This window comes from Schistocerca piceifrons, chromosome 2 (genome assembly GCF_021461385.2).
Source record: "Schistocerca piceifrons isolate TAMUIC-IGC-003096 chromosome 2, iqSchPice1.1, whole genome shotgun sequence".
NCBI classification, from domain to species: domain Eukaryota; kingdom Metazoa; phylum Arthropoda; class Insecta; order Orthoptera; family Acrididae; genus Schistocerca; species Schistocerca piceifrons.
In genome coordinates, this window is record NC_060139.1 from 329001022 (window position 1) to 329014602 (window position 13581).

Sequence of the window (13581 nt, forward strand, 5' to 3'; positions counted from 1 at the left end):
CAAAAAATTTTTGCGGAATGCAGAGACACTGCAGCAGCAAGAACATAGTTTCGTGTAAAATGCACCAATGAAAGTACATAGTTACTTTTTTACAACATATATTGGCAATTGTGGTAATGGACGCAATGACAAATGATTCACAAGAGCTGCAAATAAAAAATTTTCACGAAATAGAGAATATTCTCAATCGTATTAATGGGAGCCATTGGAACTAAAATCACGCACCGTCATGCACAGAATCTCTGGTAAATAAAACTTTATGATAAGTGATGATACAATAATTGTCATACTGTGTATCGACATCCCTCTACCAGTGTATCACAGCTGGCAATGGAATTGGAAGCTTACATTCAATGCCAACAGCAGTTGTGGAGGATCCGGTGGACCCAGTGCAGCATGCCTGCAGCCATGCTGCCACCACAATATAGGATGGCTGGTGGCACCACTCTTGCACCTGAAGCCGCTCCTCAGAGACATCTGGACTTCGTTTCTTGCTGCATTACCTGTGATACAAGTTAAATAAATCTGGTGTTTGTTGTACTAACTCTTTTGCTAATCATCTCAGCTCCTATCCAGCTTTCCTACGAAGACTGTTGCTGCACCAATCTGTAGGCTCTCTCTCCTTACTGTTGTGTACAACAGTGTACACTACAATAACTGTGTCTCAGATGTTACCAAAATTAAGTTTCATAGTTTTCTTAACAGCTTTCTCACTGGGCGATTCTACAAGGTCCAACAAAACACAAATTTGTCAGTGACGACTTTTTTAACACAGGCAGAGCAGTTGCACAACTCTTACATTATTTTATGTTTTCCTCGGAATACTCTCATGTTTTCAAGACAAAATGTGCATGAAATGTATCTATAAACTTTCAGCATGTTCATGCATCATTTTCACTTCAAATATGTCAGTGGCTCTGGTTTTCCCATCAACTGAAGTCAAAAAATATTTTTCTTGAAAAGCTCTTGTAACATCAGTTTTTATTGTTTTTGCACTACTGGCAAGAATTTTCACTTGGAAAGTACTCACATTTGAAAGTGTCACAAACAGGCAATGCTGTACGACTGTTAGATGACCTCAGGATGCCTATTTTCATGACGGCCTCTGTAATAGAATTATTTGTGTATACTGTATAAATAAATTTTACCTTTGCCTAGATATTGTTTACGAACTTCAAACCTACTGAAACTGATACAACACACAATGTAATGTTTGCATAAAATTGATAACTATTCCAGATGACTACCATGAACATACACAGAGCTCATGATTATGCAGTAACCATTTGTCGCAGCTACCTTTACGTAACCAGAATGAGATTTTCACTCTGCAGCGGAGTGTACACTGATATGAAACTTCCTGACAGATTAAAACTGTGTGCTGGACCGAGACTCAATCTCGGGACCTTTGCCTTTCGCGGGCAAGTGCTCTTACCATCTGAGCTACCCAAGCACGACTCATGACCTGCCCTCATAGCTTTAATTCTGCCAGTACCTCGTCTCCTACCTTCCAAACTTCACAGAAGCTCTCCTGTGAACCCTGCAGAGCTAGCACTCCTGGAAGAAAGGATAATGCAGAGGCAAAGGTCCCGAGTTCGAGTTTCAGTCCAGCACACAGTTTTAATCTGTCAGGAAGTTTCACCTCTACATAACTCTCCATAGTAAATTAGAAACAGATACACTGATCATCCAGTACAACAGGCAACTACTGACATTTCATTAGAATAAGAAGTTTATTAACCATGTTTTTAAAAAGTATGGGAAATAGTTTTGTCAAAAATGAAACAAGAAATATAAAATTACATTGGCAAATAATAAAATCTCATTTGTTTTGTTTACTTGTATTAGCTCTTGAAAAAGCTCATGTACAAACAACATGAGCCCTTCTGTCATACACTATTACCATTGTTATAAAGTAATCACTTTTGGTAGATACTTTTATGTAACTTTCCCAGTCTAATTAAAAATAGACACATTCTTATCTACAGACAACTATTGACATTTAATTATACAAGAGACTTTATTAAACATGCTTTTAAAGAATATTAATATATAGTTTTAAAACATATCAAAAATAAACAAGGACTACAAATACATAATAGTGCCAAGTCATAAAACCTCAGTCAGTGTTTGTGTGTCTTAGTTCTTGAAAATGGTGATTCTGGTACAGTCAGTTCTTTTGTAGATTTTGCAACTACAACAGGAGCATATTTGGAAATGGGTTGGGCCTTATGAATAGCCTCCCTGCGCAGTCTTGCTTTTTCTTCTTCCTCTTCTCTTTCCTGCTCCTCTTTGAGCTGAAATGACAAAAGCATCAGTAACAAACAATGACAATCATCATCATGAAGTAGAAACTTTGGGCATTTTTTTCACTCATGACAATGCAGTTTAATGTGATGAACTATAGCTTGAAATACAAAACAAAAATTGAACAGATAACTGATGGGTGGCACATAGTGCACGAGTCTGAGCTTTACATCTATCTTTAGAGTCGGCAACTACTCTTCCTTTTTTCTCAGTACAAGATACAAAAATATGGATGTATGCGTAAAATTCACATAAGGACCTGCAATTATACTGAAAGTTTGTGAGAGGTTGCAAGGGGGATGACTAGCTGGTGAGAAAAGGGGGGAAAAGGGTTGAGGAAGGTGGTGGTGGGTAATAAGGGTGTATGGAAGAATGGAAAGGCAGAAGAAGAGACCAGGGGCTCTCAATTTGGGGGGGGGGGGGGGGGGGGACACCACCCACACACACACACACACACACACACACACACACACACACACACAGTGTATCTATGGCAGTTAACAGTTTAACATACTCCCCATGGTCTACCAGCTTAACACGGGTGGGGAAATTTGTGTGCCTCAATGATCCACTGAGCTATGCTGGCAGCAGCAATCCTGCCAGATATCACTTATGTTTTACTTGATAACTTTCCATCAGTTACTATGAACTGTGATCTCCCGCATTCTGTTCAAGAGTGGAACAGTAGATAAACAGCTTGAAGGTGGTTCGATAAACCGTCTGCTACGCACTTAACTGTGAACTGCAGACTGGTCCTGTAGCTGTAGATGTGATACCGGAACAGGCCCTAGGTCTAGCCTGGAATGGCAAAAGCAAGAATTTAATTTCTCTAGGCCTAACTCTGGAGTACCAGAAGAAGAAGAAGAAGAAAATAGTTTGCCACTAGGTGAGGGAGCACTGTTTCATTTAAATAAGTGTACGTTTGCACAAAAAAATACACTTTCTAAGTATTATTACAATCTGTTTATTGGCTAACAGTACAAGTCCCTGACAACCAATCTATTCTGTGAAGACTGCACATCAATATCACTTTCCACTTCCACAATATCTGCAGTGCACGTTTTAGGTTATTCACCATGAATATGTCATCTCGTGTAACTATGTTATGCGCTGTGGACACTGAAATCCCTCACAGAATGATGTGGAAGTTCTAACTGTCTGCACTATCTACGTCAATCTACTTGGCTGATGTGTGTTGACTGTGGACAATAAGCTGAGACAAGTGTACAATTTTGGTAATGTTTCCTACCAATACCCCGATTTATAATGAATTAAAAAAGGTAATAGGACTGCCAGTTTGAGAACATTTTTCCACACAAGCTACTTGTCATTTGGCACCTTCGTCCTCTTCCCTCGTACACTTCCACTTGTTTCAATTTTCAGTAGCAGTTAAGATACAAAAACCCCGCATTTCTGCACCCTTGGCACCCCAAGCAGCTGCTACTAATTGTGATACATCTATGTACATACTCTGAAAACCACTGTACGTGGTATGGCCAAAAGTAACTTGAACCACTCCTAATCATTTACTTTCCTGTTTCACTCGCAAATAGACAGAGAAAAACAACTGTCTGAAATCCTCCATATGGGCCCCAATTTCTCACATTTTATCTTCAAGGTTCTTACGCAAAATGTACATTGGCGACAGCGGAATTGTCCTGCATACATATCTTATAGCTAAGGCATCTCTGATGCCCCAAGCAACAGCTTTTATCTCTTGGGCCTTACAACGGCACTACACTTCTCTTAATTAACTACATGAGTACAACAGTAGGTATTTCAATGGTTACACCACAACCTCACTGAAGTAGTTGGAAATGAATGCATCTGCCTGTTAATTAATTACTCTTTCTTTCTACACCAGTAAACCACAATTCTTGAAGAATACAGAGTACTTATAAATGGTGGAAAAATCGATTTTTTTTATGACTTTATTAAATTCTATAGTCTCTCCTCATTACATTGATATATACATTATAGGGTTTCAAATGAAAAATGACCTATATACACCAAATTTTAAAGTTAAGGTCATGTACGCCACCGCACTCCCTTTTTTCTGTTATAATAGAAACCAGTATTATTTCAAAAAGAACTGTGAACTTCCTGTTTCCAGTGATTATATGTATGATACATTGTACGTGTTAGTAACAATGCAGATGTCTAGTGTCTGTAAATGATTTCCTATGCTAGTATTGACTTTTGTTTCACTGAAGCAGTTTGTTCATGTGTTACTGAATGTATGTTGCCCCAATGCTACATATATTTGTGGAAGTACATATCCTGTAGTGTGCAATAAATACGAACTATGCCACGCATCAAGAAATTCATCGAAAGGAAATTCTGTGGTAACCAGTTCACAAACAAAGCAAGCCACACTGTTGAAAGTAACGTATGTATCAGTTCTTCAGGCAAGAAACTCCCACATGGCACGCCTCCTGGTGATTCAAATTTTTGTGTTAACAATGACGCTGTTTGTAGTGGATTTGTAGTTGTCGATGTGGGCATCTTATCGTCTTTGATAAAGGAAGTGGCGAAATGTAAACAATGTGATAGTGTAGGCTGTCTGGAAATAACTGAACAACAAAGTAGCAGGAAGGGTTTAGCGTCAAAATTAGTTGTTGTGTGTAGATCCTGCAATAAATCTACCTTGAAAATGACTTCGAACGTTGTGCATGATTTGTATGATGTGAATTTGAAGTTAGTGTATGCAGTGCCTGCAGAGGAAAAGGAAAAGGAAAAAAGGCTGTTCAAACATTTTATGGTTTGATGGACCTATCTCCTCCTCCGAGTAGTTTCAACAAGTGCGTAAAAATACTTTTAGGTGCCTTGACGGTTGTGTCTAAAGCGTCTAGGAAACATGCAGTAGAAGAAACTGTGGAACCAGGGACATTACTGCTGCACTTGAAGGGACATGGCAACATCGAGGACATCATTCCTTGAATGACGTTTGAAATGCTACTTCTCTGGAGCATGGAAAAGTTGATGATACTGAGTGCTTATCTCAGTACTGCCACATCTGACATGGTAACACTGAAGGACATACTGAACACCAGTTTTCTAAGAATTATGATGGTTACAGTGGATGTATGGAATGTGATTGAGCTCTAAAACTATTTCAGAGGTCGGTGCCTGTTTATAAAGTTAGATATACAAAGTACCTAGGTAATGGGGACTCTAAAGCTTTCAGTAAAATTAATGAGTTCAATGTTTATGGTGATAGCTTGGTAACAAAACTGGAGTGTTGTGGACATGTGCAAAAGAGGATGGGTGCTAAATTGAGGGGGCTATGAAGAGAAATGAAAGGAAAGTTGCTATCTGATGGGAAAATCTGTGTCTGGCCAAGTCAGACTGACAGAAACTGAAATAGACCTCCTTCGGAGTTATGGACTGCACCTCTGAATGATGTTGGAGCAATGAGAAAAGCTGTATGGGCCACCTACTTTCTTAAGTTGTCCACAGATGACCACCCTGTTCACGGACTTTGCCCTAAGGAAGGATATTCCTGGTGTGGTTACCAAAAAGCAAAAGAAAGTGGTCAAATATACAATTATAAGCATTCTCTTCCTGAGCCCATTATGAATGAAATAAAACAAGTTTTTAGAGACCTGAGTGACCCTGTTTTGCTTAGTAAATGTCTTCATGGGGGCACGTAGAATACAAATGAAAGTTTCAACCATTGCATATGGGAAAGATTACCCAAAAAGGTTTTTCTAGGCATAAATACATTAAAAGTTGGTGTACTAGATGCAGTGATATGTTTCAATGCTGGAGTGGTAGGAAGGTTGCAAGTCTTGAGAAATTTAGGCATAAAATGTGGCTCTAATATGGAAGATCAATTGCTTGTGTGTGACAGACAACGAGTGCATGAAGGTGAAAGATTTTCTCTTCAAGTTACCACAGAAGCAAGAATTGTAAAAGTAATGCCAAGAGGAAGCATGAAGAGGAAGCATGAAGACGAAGAAATGCTGCAGGATGAAGATAATGCTTGAACCATGTCCTAAGGCACAGTTTAATAGGTCTCATATCTTCATTTCAGGGTGTATACGTGGACAAGGAAAAAAAATTCCTAGATTTCCCAGTTAAAAATACACTTTCTCCCGGGTGACAGTATATTTTCCCTTATCAATCCTTTGAATGGTTATGGTTTTATATAAGAATGTACAATTTCGCGGCACTTTAGAAAAAGTAACCCAGGGAAAAAGATACGTTTTGGAAATATCTTTGATGTGCAGCAACATGTACACTGCATATTTCCGTATTACGAAAGTATACATTGGAATTCCACCAAACACCTCATGTTACTTTCCGAATCATTGAAATCGAGATTTCGATGCGCTTTTGTAAGCCGTTCGTAGCTCATGTCGCGTGATCTCGCCAGCCGAGGACACGTGATGTAGTCAGCCAATAGCAACATCACTGTTAAGTAGCATGAACACACAGACAGGGAAAGTTAATAGTTTAAATTAATATACATAGTGTTGCTACAAGAAAAGCAAAGCTTTCACATATAGTATTGGTCTCAAGCTGCAAGAGAAGCTAAGTTTTCGCATATACTGTTGATCTTTTTCGCACGTGTTACAGTTTAAGATACATCACAAAAATGTGCCAGTAAAATTTTTAATAATGACATAAATGTCTGATCTTCAGGGTTCGAAATTCTTCTAAATGGCTCGTCATCGAAGAGTTGATTTTTAAATGAGAGTCAAACGCTCTGCGATTTAATAAATTCATGCTACATTCTTGCACATAGTTCAACTTACGTAAAAGGATATTTATTTTGAAAGTAACGCTTTTTAAACCACTGTTCGCAATTTTTTCCCGCGACTTGTTAGAAATAGGTTCGTTTCAGCAGTTGCCAGAGAGCGCAGATAACAGGCGACACCGCACTTTGGTAGCTATCATGACGTAGGAAACCCGTATGTACATACGTGTAAAACATTGAATGATCATACATTATGTCATAAAAGAAACAAGACATCTGAGGATACTGCAAGAGCATCGGAATTTCGTAAACCATATAATTAAATGTGCACATTCAAAGTGCATACTTAAAGGGCACATTCGTAAGTACAGATTCCCAATGAAGTAGACCGCGACCTGATATTAAGCTTTTCAGTGTGGTTTTAGGGATGTAAATTTTCTTGGAGCACCAATACTGTATTATATCATGTTTGGTTCTTTATTGTGGCATAATTCCATACGTGCTAGAAAATGAAAACGTGCACTTGAAATGCAGTTAATAGTTGAAACTAGCCAGTATTGTGGAATTAAACATTTCGTTTCAAATACATTGACTGCCTCTGTGGAGAAGGTTAACAAAAATTTCTTTAGCAAACAGACAAAAATAACTTCGTTGCTCAGCAAGGCGATTAATGCTTGACTGTCAGAAAGGTGGAAATAAAATAAAATCTGAAACTAATGACATATTTCAGCCTTCTGTAATTATGTGAATGTGTTTTAATTCACTTGATAGCTCCTGGCCACAGATATCCGCTTTGTTTTCATTTGACTTGAGAGTAAACAAAGGGGAAACAGCAAAATCACTAAATGTAAACACGGGTCATGTGGAGACTACCCACTATAACTCAGACTGCTCTGCGCATCAGCCCCGGATCTACGACATTTGCGAACCGGGTCAATACTTTAAAAAAAAAAAAAAAAAAAAAAAAAAAAAAAAAAAAAAAAAAAAAAAAAAAAAAAAAAAAAAAACGAGTTTTCAAAATATGTTCATCTTGTAGCGCACATCTTTCTGAAAAGTCTGAAACATAAAACATACATATTCGAGGAAATGTACGACATATTATTTGGTTTTAAGTATGCCAAAGTGCAGTGCCACGCCTCTTCATAAAGCATTTTTCTACCGCACGTCCAAACTATATTCAGGAGAGTGGAAATTGAAATGTCCTATGGTGCTTCCCCTGCTCCCAGTCGGCCGTTTTGACAGCCTGCACCTCTTAAAAAAAAATCTCGCAATTAATAGCGGATGTGATTATATATAATCGAGAGAACAAGAACTCTTCAGAAAATCTGAACTCTTTATTGCCTATTAGTTAATAGCTTGCTGTTTTGTGTGACATAAAATTAAATATAGGATATATAAAACCAATACTGACAAGAGATAAGCAAGAAATTACACATTTCTTCAAACCTTAGCTCCTAGCATTTTTTTTTTTCTCTAACCTTGCTACAGCTTTACATGGCGTGCTTTTCTTTCTGCAAAAGAATCTATTACCTCATCGAAGTTTGTCAAACATTTTGCTACATGAAAAATCGAAATGTCGTTATCTAATACTGAAAAAGTTGTTAATACAACTAATACCCAAGACTGGTGTGGTTTATCGATCTGATAACGTCTATTTTATCACTGTCTGCTGGATAAAACAAAATAGGCCTTTCTAATATGGCAGCAATTTTGTAATACACCAAATAAATGAGACTGTTTTGGCACAAATGGCCATTTTTATAACACGACAGAATACAATCCACGAAGTACCAATATCAAATGCCTATTAGGCCTAGTACAAGCAAAAAGCTTTAAGTTAGGAAACAGTTTCACATTTCATTCATACACACCAGCTTCTCAAGCATGAGATCCAAAAGTAGTATTACGAAATTTTTATATAAATTTGGAATCATCTTATTCTTCCATAATTTGTGTGATGTTCCCGTTTCTTCTCCTTCCTCTTTCTAACAAACAACCTTGTCATCACCAATTCTGTAGCTATTGCTGCCATTGTCAAAATTTGGTTCAAATGGCTCTGAGCACTATGGGACTTAACATCTGTGGTCATCAGTCCCCTAGAACTTTGAACTACTTAAACCTAACTAACCTAAGGACATCACACGCATCCATGCCCGAGGCAGGATTCGAACCTGCGACCGTAGCGGTCACGCGGACTGTCAAAATTTGTTCGCCAATTAACTTCACTAACGTTGCCAGAATCACAGGTTTAGTTATCCCGCGATTATTTTCCGGTTAGGCATTGTTACGTGTTCGAACAACACGTTTTCCGCGTTACTTCCAGAATAGAACTTATGCAGCTGCTGGCCAAGGACTGTACTACTGGTCCTTACTAGTGTAGCAATCTGGCCAAAAATTTTCTGTCAAAATTTCATTTTCTTGAATACACTGAGAAGATAATACGTAATCTTTCTCACCTGTTATTCCTGTCGGTCGTTTATTTCCATCCTGGTAGTCTGAATCTATGGATTTCACTAGTAATTATAACAATGCCGATCATTCGCAAACCGAATCAACCACATAAACAGACAGCCATTGACGTTCATCCGTTCGCCTTTACTCCCTCAAGCTCGTGTAGCCCCGTCCCCTTTTGTTTGTGGAAAGTTTATTTCTAGATGCGACGAGGATTCTCCTGACAGACATCACGTACACTATGCATGCATTCATTCAAAAGTCAACTTATGATTCATTCAGAAATCAACTTAAAATGTGTTCAAAAATCAACAGGGAAGCGTTTCAAAATCATATGAATAATCGATAGAAAAACGTGCGCTGAATGCTAGGCACTTTATGAAACAAGTTTTTTCCTCAAATATATGAATTTGGCGCCCTCTTCCCCGGTAACATCTAGCTGCTTGCTCCGACTGCTTGCAACAGCCAACAGCCACATTCCTGTAGCCAGAAGCGGGAGAATCTACTACTGAAACATGACTCAACAGCGCATGCGCATGAGCCCGCGCGTAACTGCTAAAACAAATCGTATGTAAACAGTTGCGACTTCACGCTCATTGGAGGCAATTTGTTGTTACGAAGCACTGCAAAGTCTTCGTAAAGCCTTTGGCACATTTTCAGTTAGCAGATGCTTGCATGAGCGCTGTGTGTCGTTGATGTATATGGCGCATTTCCGTTGCAATATAAGTTATTTTCGTTTTTTTCTCTCGTTTATGTTTTATTGTTGAAGTATTATTCTGCCGTAGCAGGATACAGTAATATCGGTTCTTACCAGTCAAAATTACAAAAATTTAACTGTAAACTGAAACAATGAAAAATTCCCGGAATTCTAAAAATATCCCGGGTTTTTCCCGGATCTCCCGGGTCGTATACACCCTGCATTTGCAATTTCCCGCAAGTTGTGTTTTTCAGAATTCTGGCACAATTCTTACCTAAAGTTTATAAAGCATTGCTCTATTTTTTTTTCTGTAACTTGCAATAGTTCATAATTGTGTAGTAGACCTAATCTTTATTGCAGAATCAACTAAATTAAAGAAAAAATAACATTTTTAAAAGGAAAACAATTATGAAAATTAAAATGTAAGATGTAATATTTTTTATCCTTGTAATATACATAATACGTGGAATTAAATAGGTCTAGTACCTCAGCCATTATGTCATGCATATCTCGTAAAATTCTGGTCTCCTACAAACGTATAACATTGGATTAAATGATACCTCAATTTGAGGAAGCATTTTGAGGGGGGGGGAAAAAAAAAAAAAAAAAAAAAAAAAAAAAAAAAAAAAAAATATCCATTTCTTTGTAATTTTTTAATAACCCTAAGCAGGTTCAAAAATATTCAAAATACCTTTAATTTGTTTAGAAAGTGTGCTGCATTACCCAATATCAACAAAAAAAATCTGTGGAACATATGCATTATAAACAGTGTCTGAAAGAAATAGGTGTTGATTTTTATATAATTCGGAAAAGTACCCTGTATCCTTAAAGAATCTAAGTCTCATGTATAAAACAGCCTCAGATGTATGATTATTTTCCAAATGAGTTAATGTGTTAAATAAAAGCCAGAAAAAGTTTAGAACAGGTTTTATGTTTGAAGTTTGTTGGCAGTTGCAAAGTGCTCTTATTATGAAACGCTGAATGAATCCAGTCTGGGTGATTTGCACTTCATTTTACGCAAAAACTACTTTTTACACTTGTCAATCTTTATGACACCATATCTCCTGACTACATGTCGTAGAATGATATAATTTTGTGGATAAATTCAGTGCTATATGCGGATACTGCCTGCAAAGTGTGTTGCAAACACAATTAGTAGTAGTAAAAAAGTAATTTTACTGCAAGAACAGCAAAAGTGAAGTATGAAACTTATTCCCTTTCATCATTTTGCATGGGACATTTGTGGGAAAGTGTTTCATAACAGTTAAAGTTACGTTTGTTGGAAGTTGCTAAGTGCACTCATTCTCAAACACAGGATGAATGCAGTTGGTACAATTTGTGTCTTGTGCACTACAGTGTCTCAAGACATAAGCATAAGCACATGTAATAAATGTCTTATTGTGATAAACTTTTAATATAACGTTATCCCGGTTAATGAGTAGACTATAAGAGCATTTTAAATTTTGCCAATAATTACGTGAAATATTGAAAATAAAATTTTTGTTGTCCTAGCTGGAAGCCACTAGGCAACATGCAGCTGGGACAGTAATACAGATCCCTGAATGCACTCCTCCACTACAGGACTTTATTTTGAGTCAGGGTGTGAGGTGGCACATGTGTGCAGAAAAGATGAGAAATTTCTTACCTCCAAGGCACCACATTTATCCCAGTGCCTACTGAAACAAACAGCATCCACTGAAAGTGAAATACTATTGCAAGATAACTTGTGTTTTGCTGCGATAAATGTTGTCAACAGAAAATAATTCAAAGTAAACATCTTTACCAAATATTAATTTTGTCAATGGTAGCTAAAATAAATGTTCTCGAAATACAGTGGGTGTAACTCGATCTTGTTAAAAATAATAAATGTTGACCAGAATTTATTTTCATTTTGTTACTTTGCTGCAGTTGATCTTCCCTGTAAGTTTCTTAAGTGAAAACGGGCCAGAGAACACCATCATTAAAATGATGTGAAAAGAGTTATATTTTCAGCCATACAATTTATTAAGTCACAGAATGCTGCTCCAGATTTTATAACATACTGTATCTCCCAGATGATTTCTCACGGGTCTTATACACGCTTGCTAACAACTAATGCATTGTTGTGTATAGTAAATTCGCTAATTAGAGTTACAGAAGTAATCGTCGTGCATCGAGGGAGAGCTTCGGATCAGGGTGGACCATAGTACAGTGACAGAAGTGAACCACCCCGATTTTAAAGGAGAGAACTGAAATCCGTGTGAGAGGGTTCATGCAGCGGCACGCAGTATAGCTCCCTGGAGCTGCCGCTCTGCAGAGGCCATCGAAGATGAACTAACCCAAATGCAGAAATCATCCACATACAGAGCAGGGGAGACCAAAGGACCGACGGAGGCCACAAGTCCATCTATAGCAATGCGGAAAAAAGTACACTCAATACAGAACCCTGTGGGATGCCATTCTCCTGGGTCCATGGAGAAGTAAAAACAATACCAACCCGAACCCTGAACAATCGATGGAACAGGAACTGGCGAATAAAAATCGGAAGCAGGCCTCGAAGACCCCACTCATGAAGTGTAAGATGCGATGGCGCCAAGCCGTGTCATAGGCCTTGCGAAGGTCGAAAAATACTGCAACCAAATGGCGGCACTGGGAAACAGCCTGCCGAACTGCGGATTCCAAGCGAAGTAAATGATCGATTGGAGACTGTCCCTCTTGGAAGCCACACTGGTAAGGGGACAATATATCCCAAGATTCGAGGGCCCAATTGAGCCAACACGCTACCATATGGTCAAGTAACTTGCAAATAATGTTTGTCAGGCTAATAGGTCGATAGCTTTCGACTAACAGGGGGTTCTTACCAGGCTTAAGGACAGGAACCACGATGCTATCCCTCCACTGAGAAGGAGCCAAATACGGTTAAACACCCAGAGAAGATGTTGCCGTTGTGGAGCACTGAGATGTTGAAGCAGTTGGTTATGAATGGAGTCTGCGCCAGGGGCCGCATCATGAGAAGAAGAAAGTGCAGAAAGAAGGTCCCATTCAGTAAAGGGTTTGTTTTAAGATTCTGACTGACAAGGGGTAAAACGTAAGGCGGAAGCTTTGGCCTGCTGTTTCTGGTGAAGGAAAGCAGCCGGATAGGAGGCTGATGCCGATGCTGTTGCAAAATGGGTCGCAAGATGTTCCGCAAGAATCAACGGGTCCATGCAAAGGCCATCCGGCAGATGTAGGTCCTGGAGGGTAGACTGCCAACGGGAACCTCGGAGAGAGCGAAGTGTAGCCCATACCCGTGACATAGGGACAGTAGAAGGGAGGGAAGAAACAAAGCGTTCCCAACACATCCGTTTACTCTGTCTGATTAAGTATCGGGCTTTAGCGCGAAGGCGTTTGAAGGTAATAAGGCTGGCAACGGATGGGTGTTGCAAAGGATAAGGTGTTGCAAAGC

The 13581-nt window shown here is 38.6% G+C and overlaps 1 protein-coding gene across 2 annotated transcripts in view; it reads right to left on the reverse strand.

Annotated features, from left to right (window-relative positions):
* Positions 1–1783: 1783 nt before the first annotated feature.
* LOC124776411 (targeting protein for Xklp2 homolog) overlaps positions 1784–13581 on the reverse strand; it is a 145705-nt gene continuing 133907 nt past the window's right edge. For both annotated transcript variants that reach the window (XM_047251397.1, XM_047251396.1), the window contains one exon: positions 1784–2297. In XM_047251397.1, coding sequence (XP_047107353.1) covers positions 2124–2297 — 174 coding nt within the window. In that variant the 3' untranslated portion in view covers positions 1784–2123. The remainder of the gene's footprint in view (positions 2298–13581) is intronic.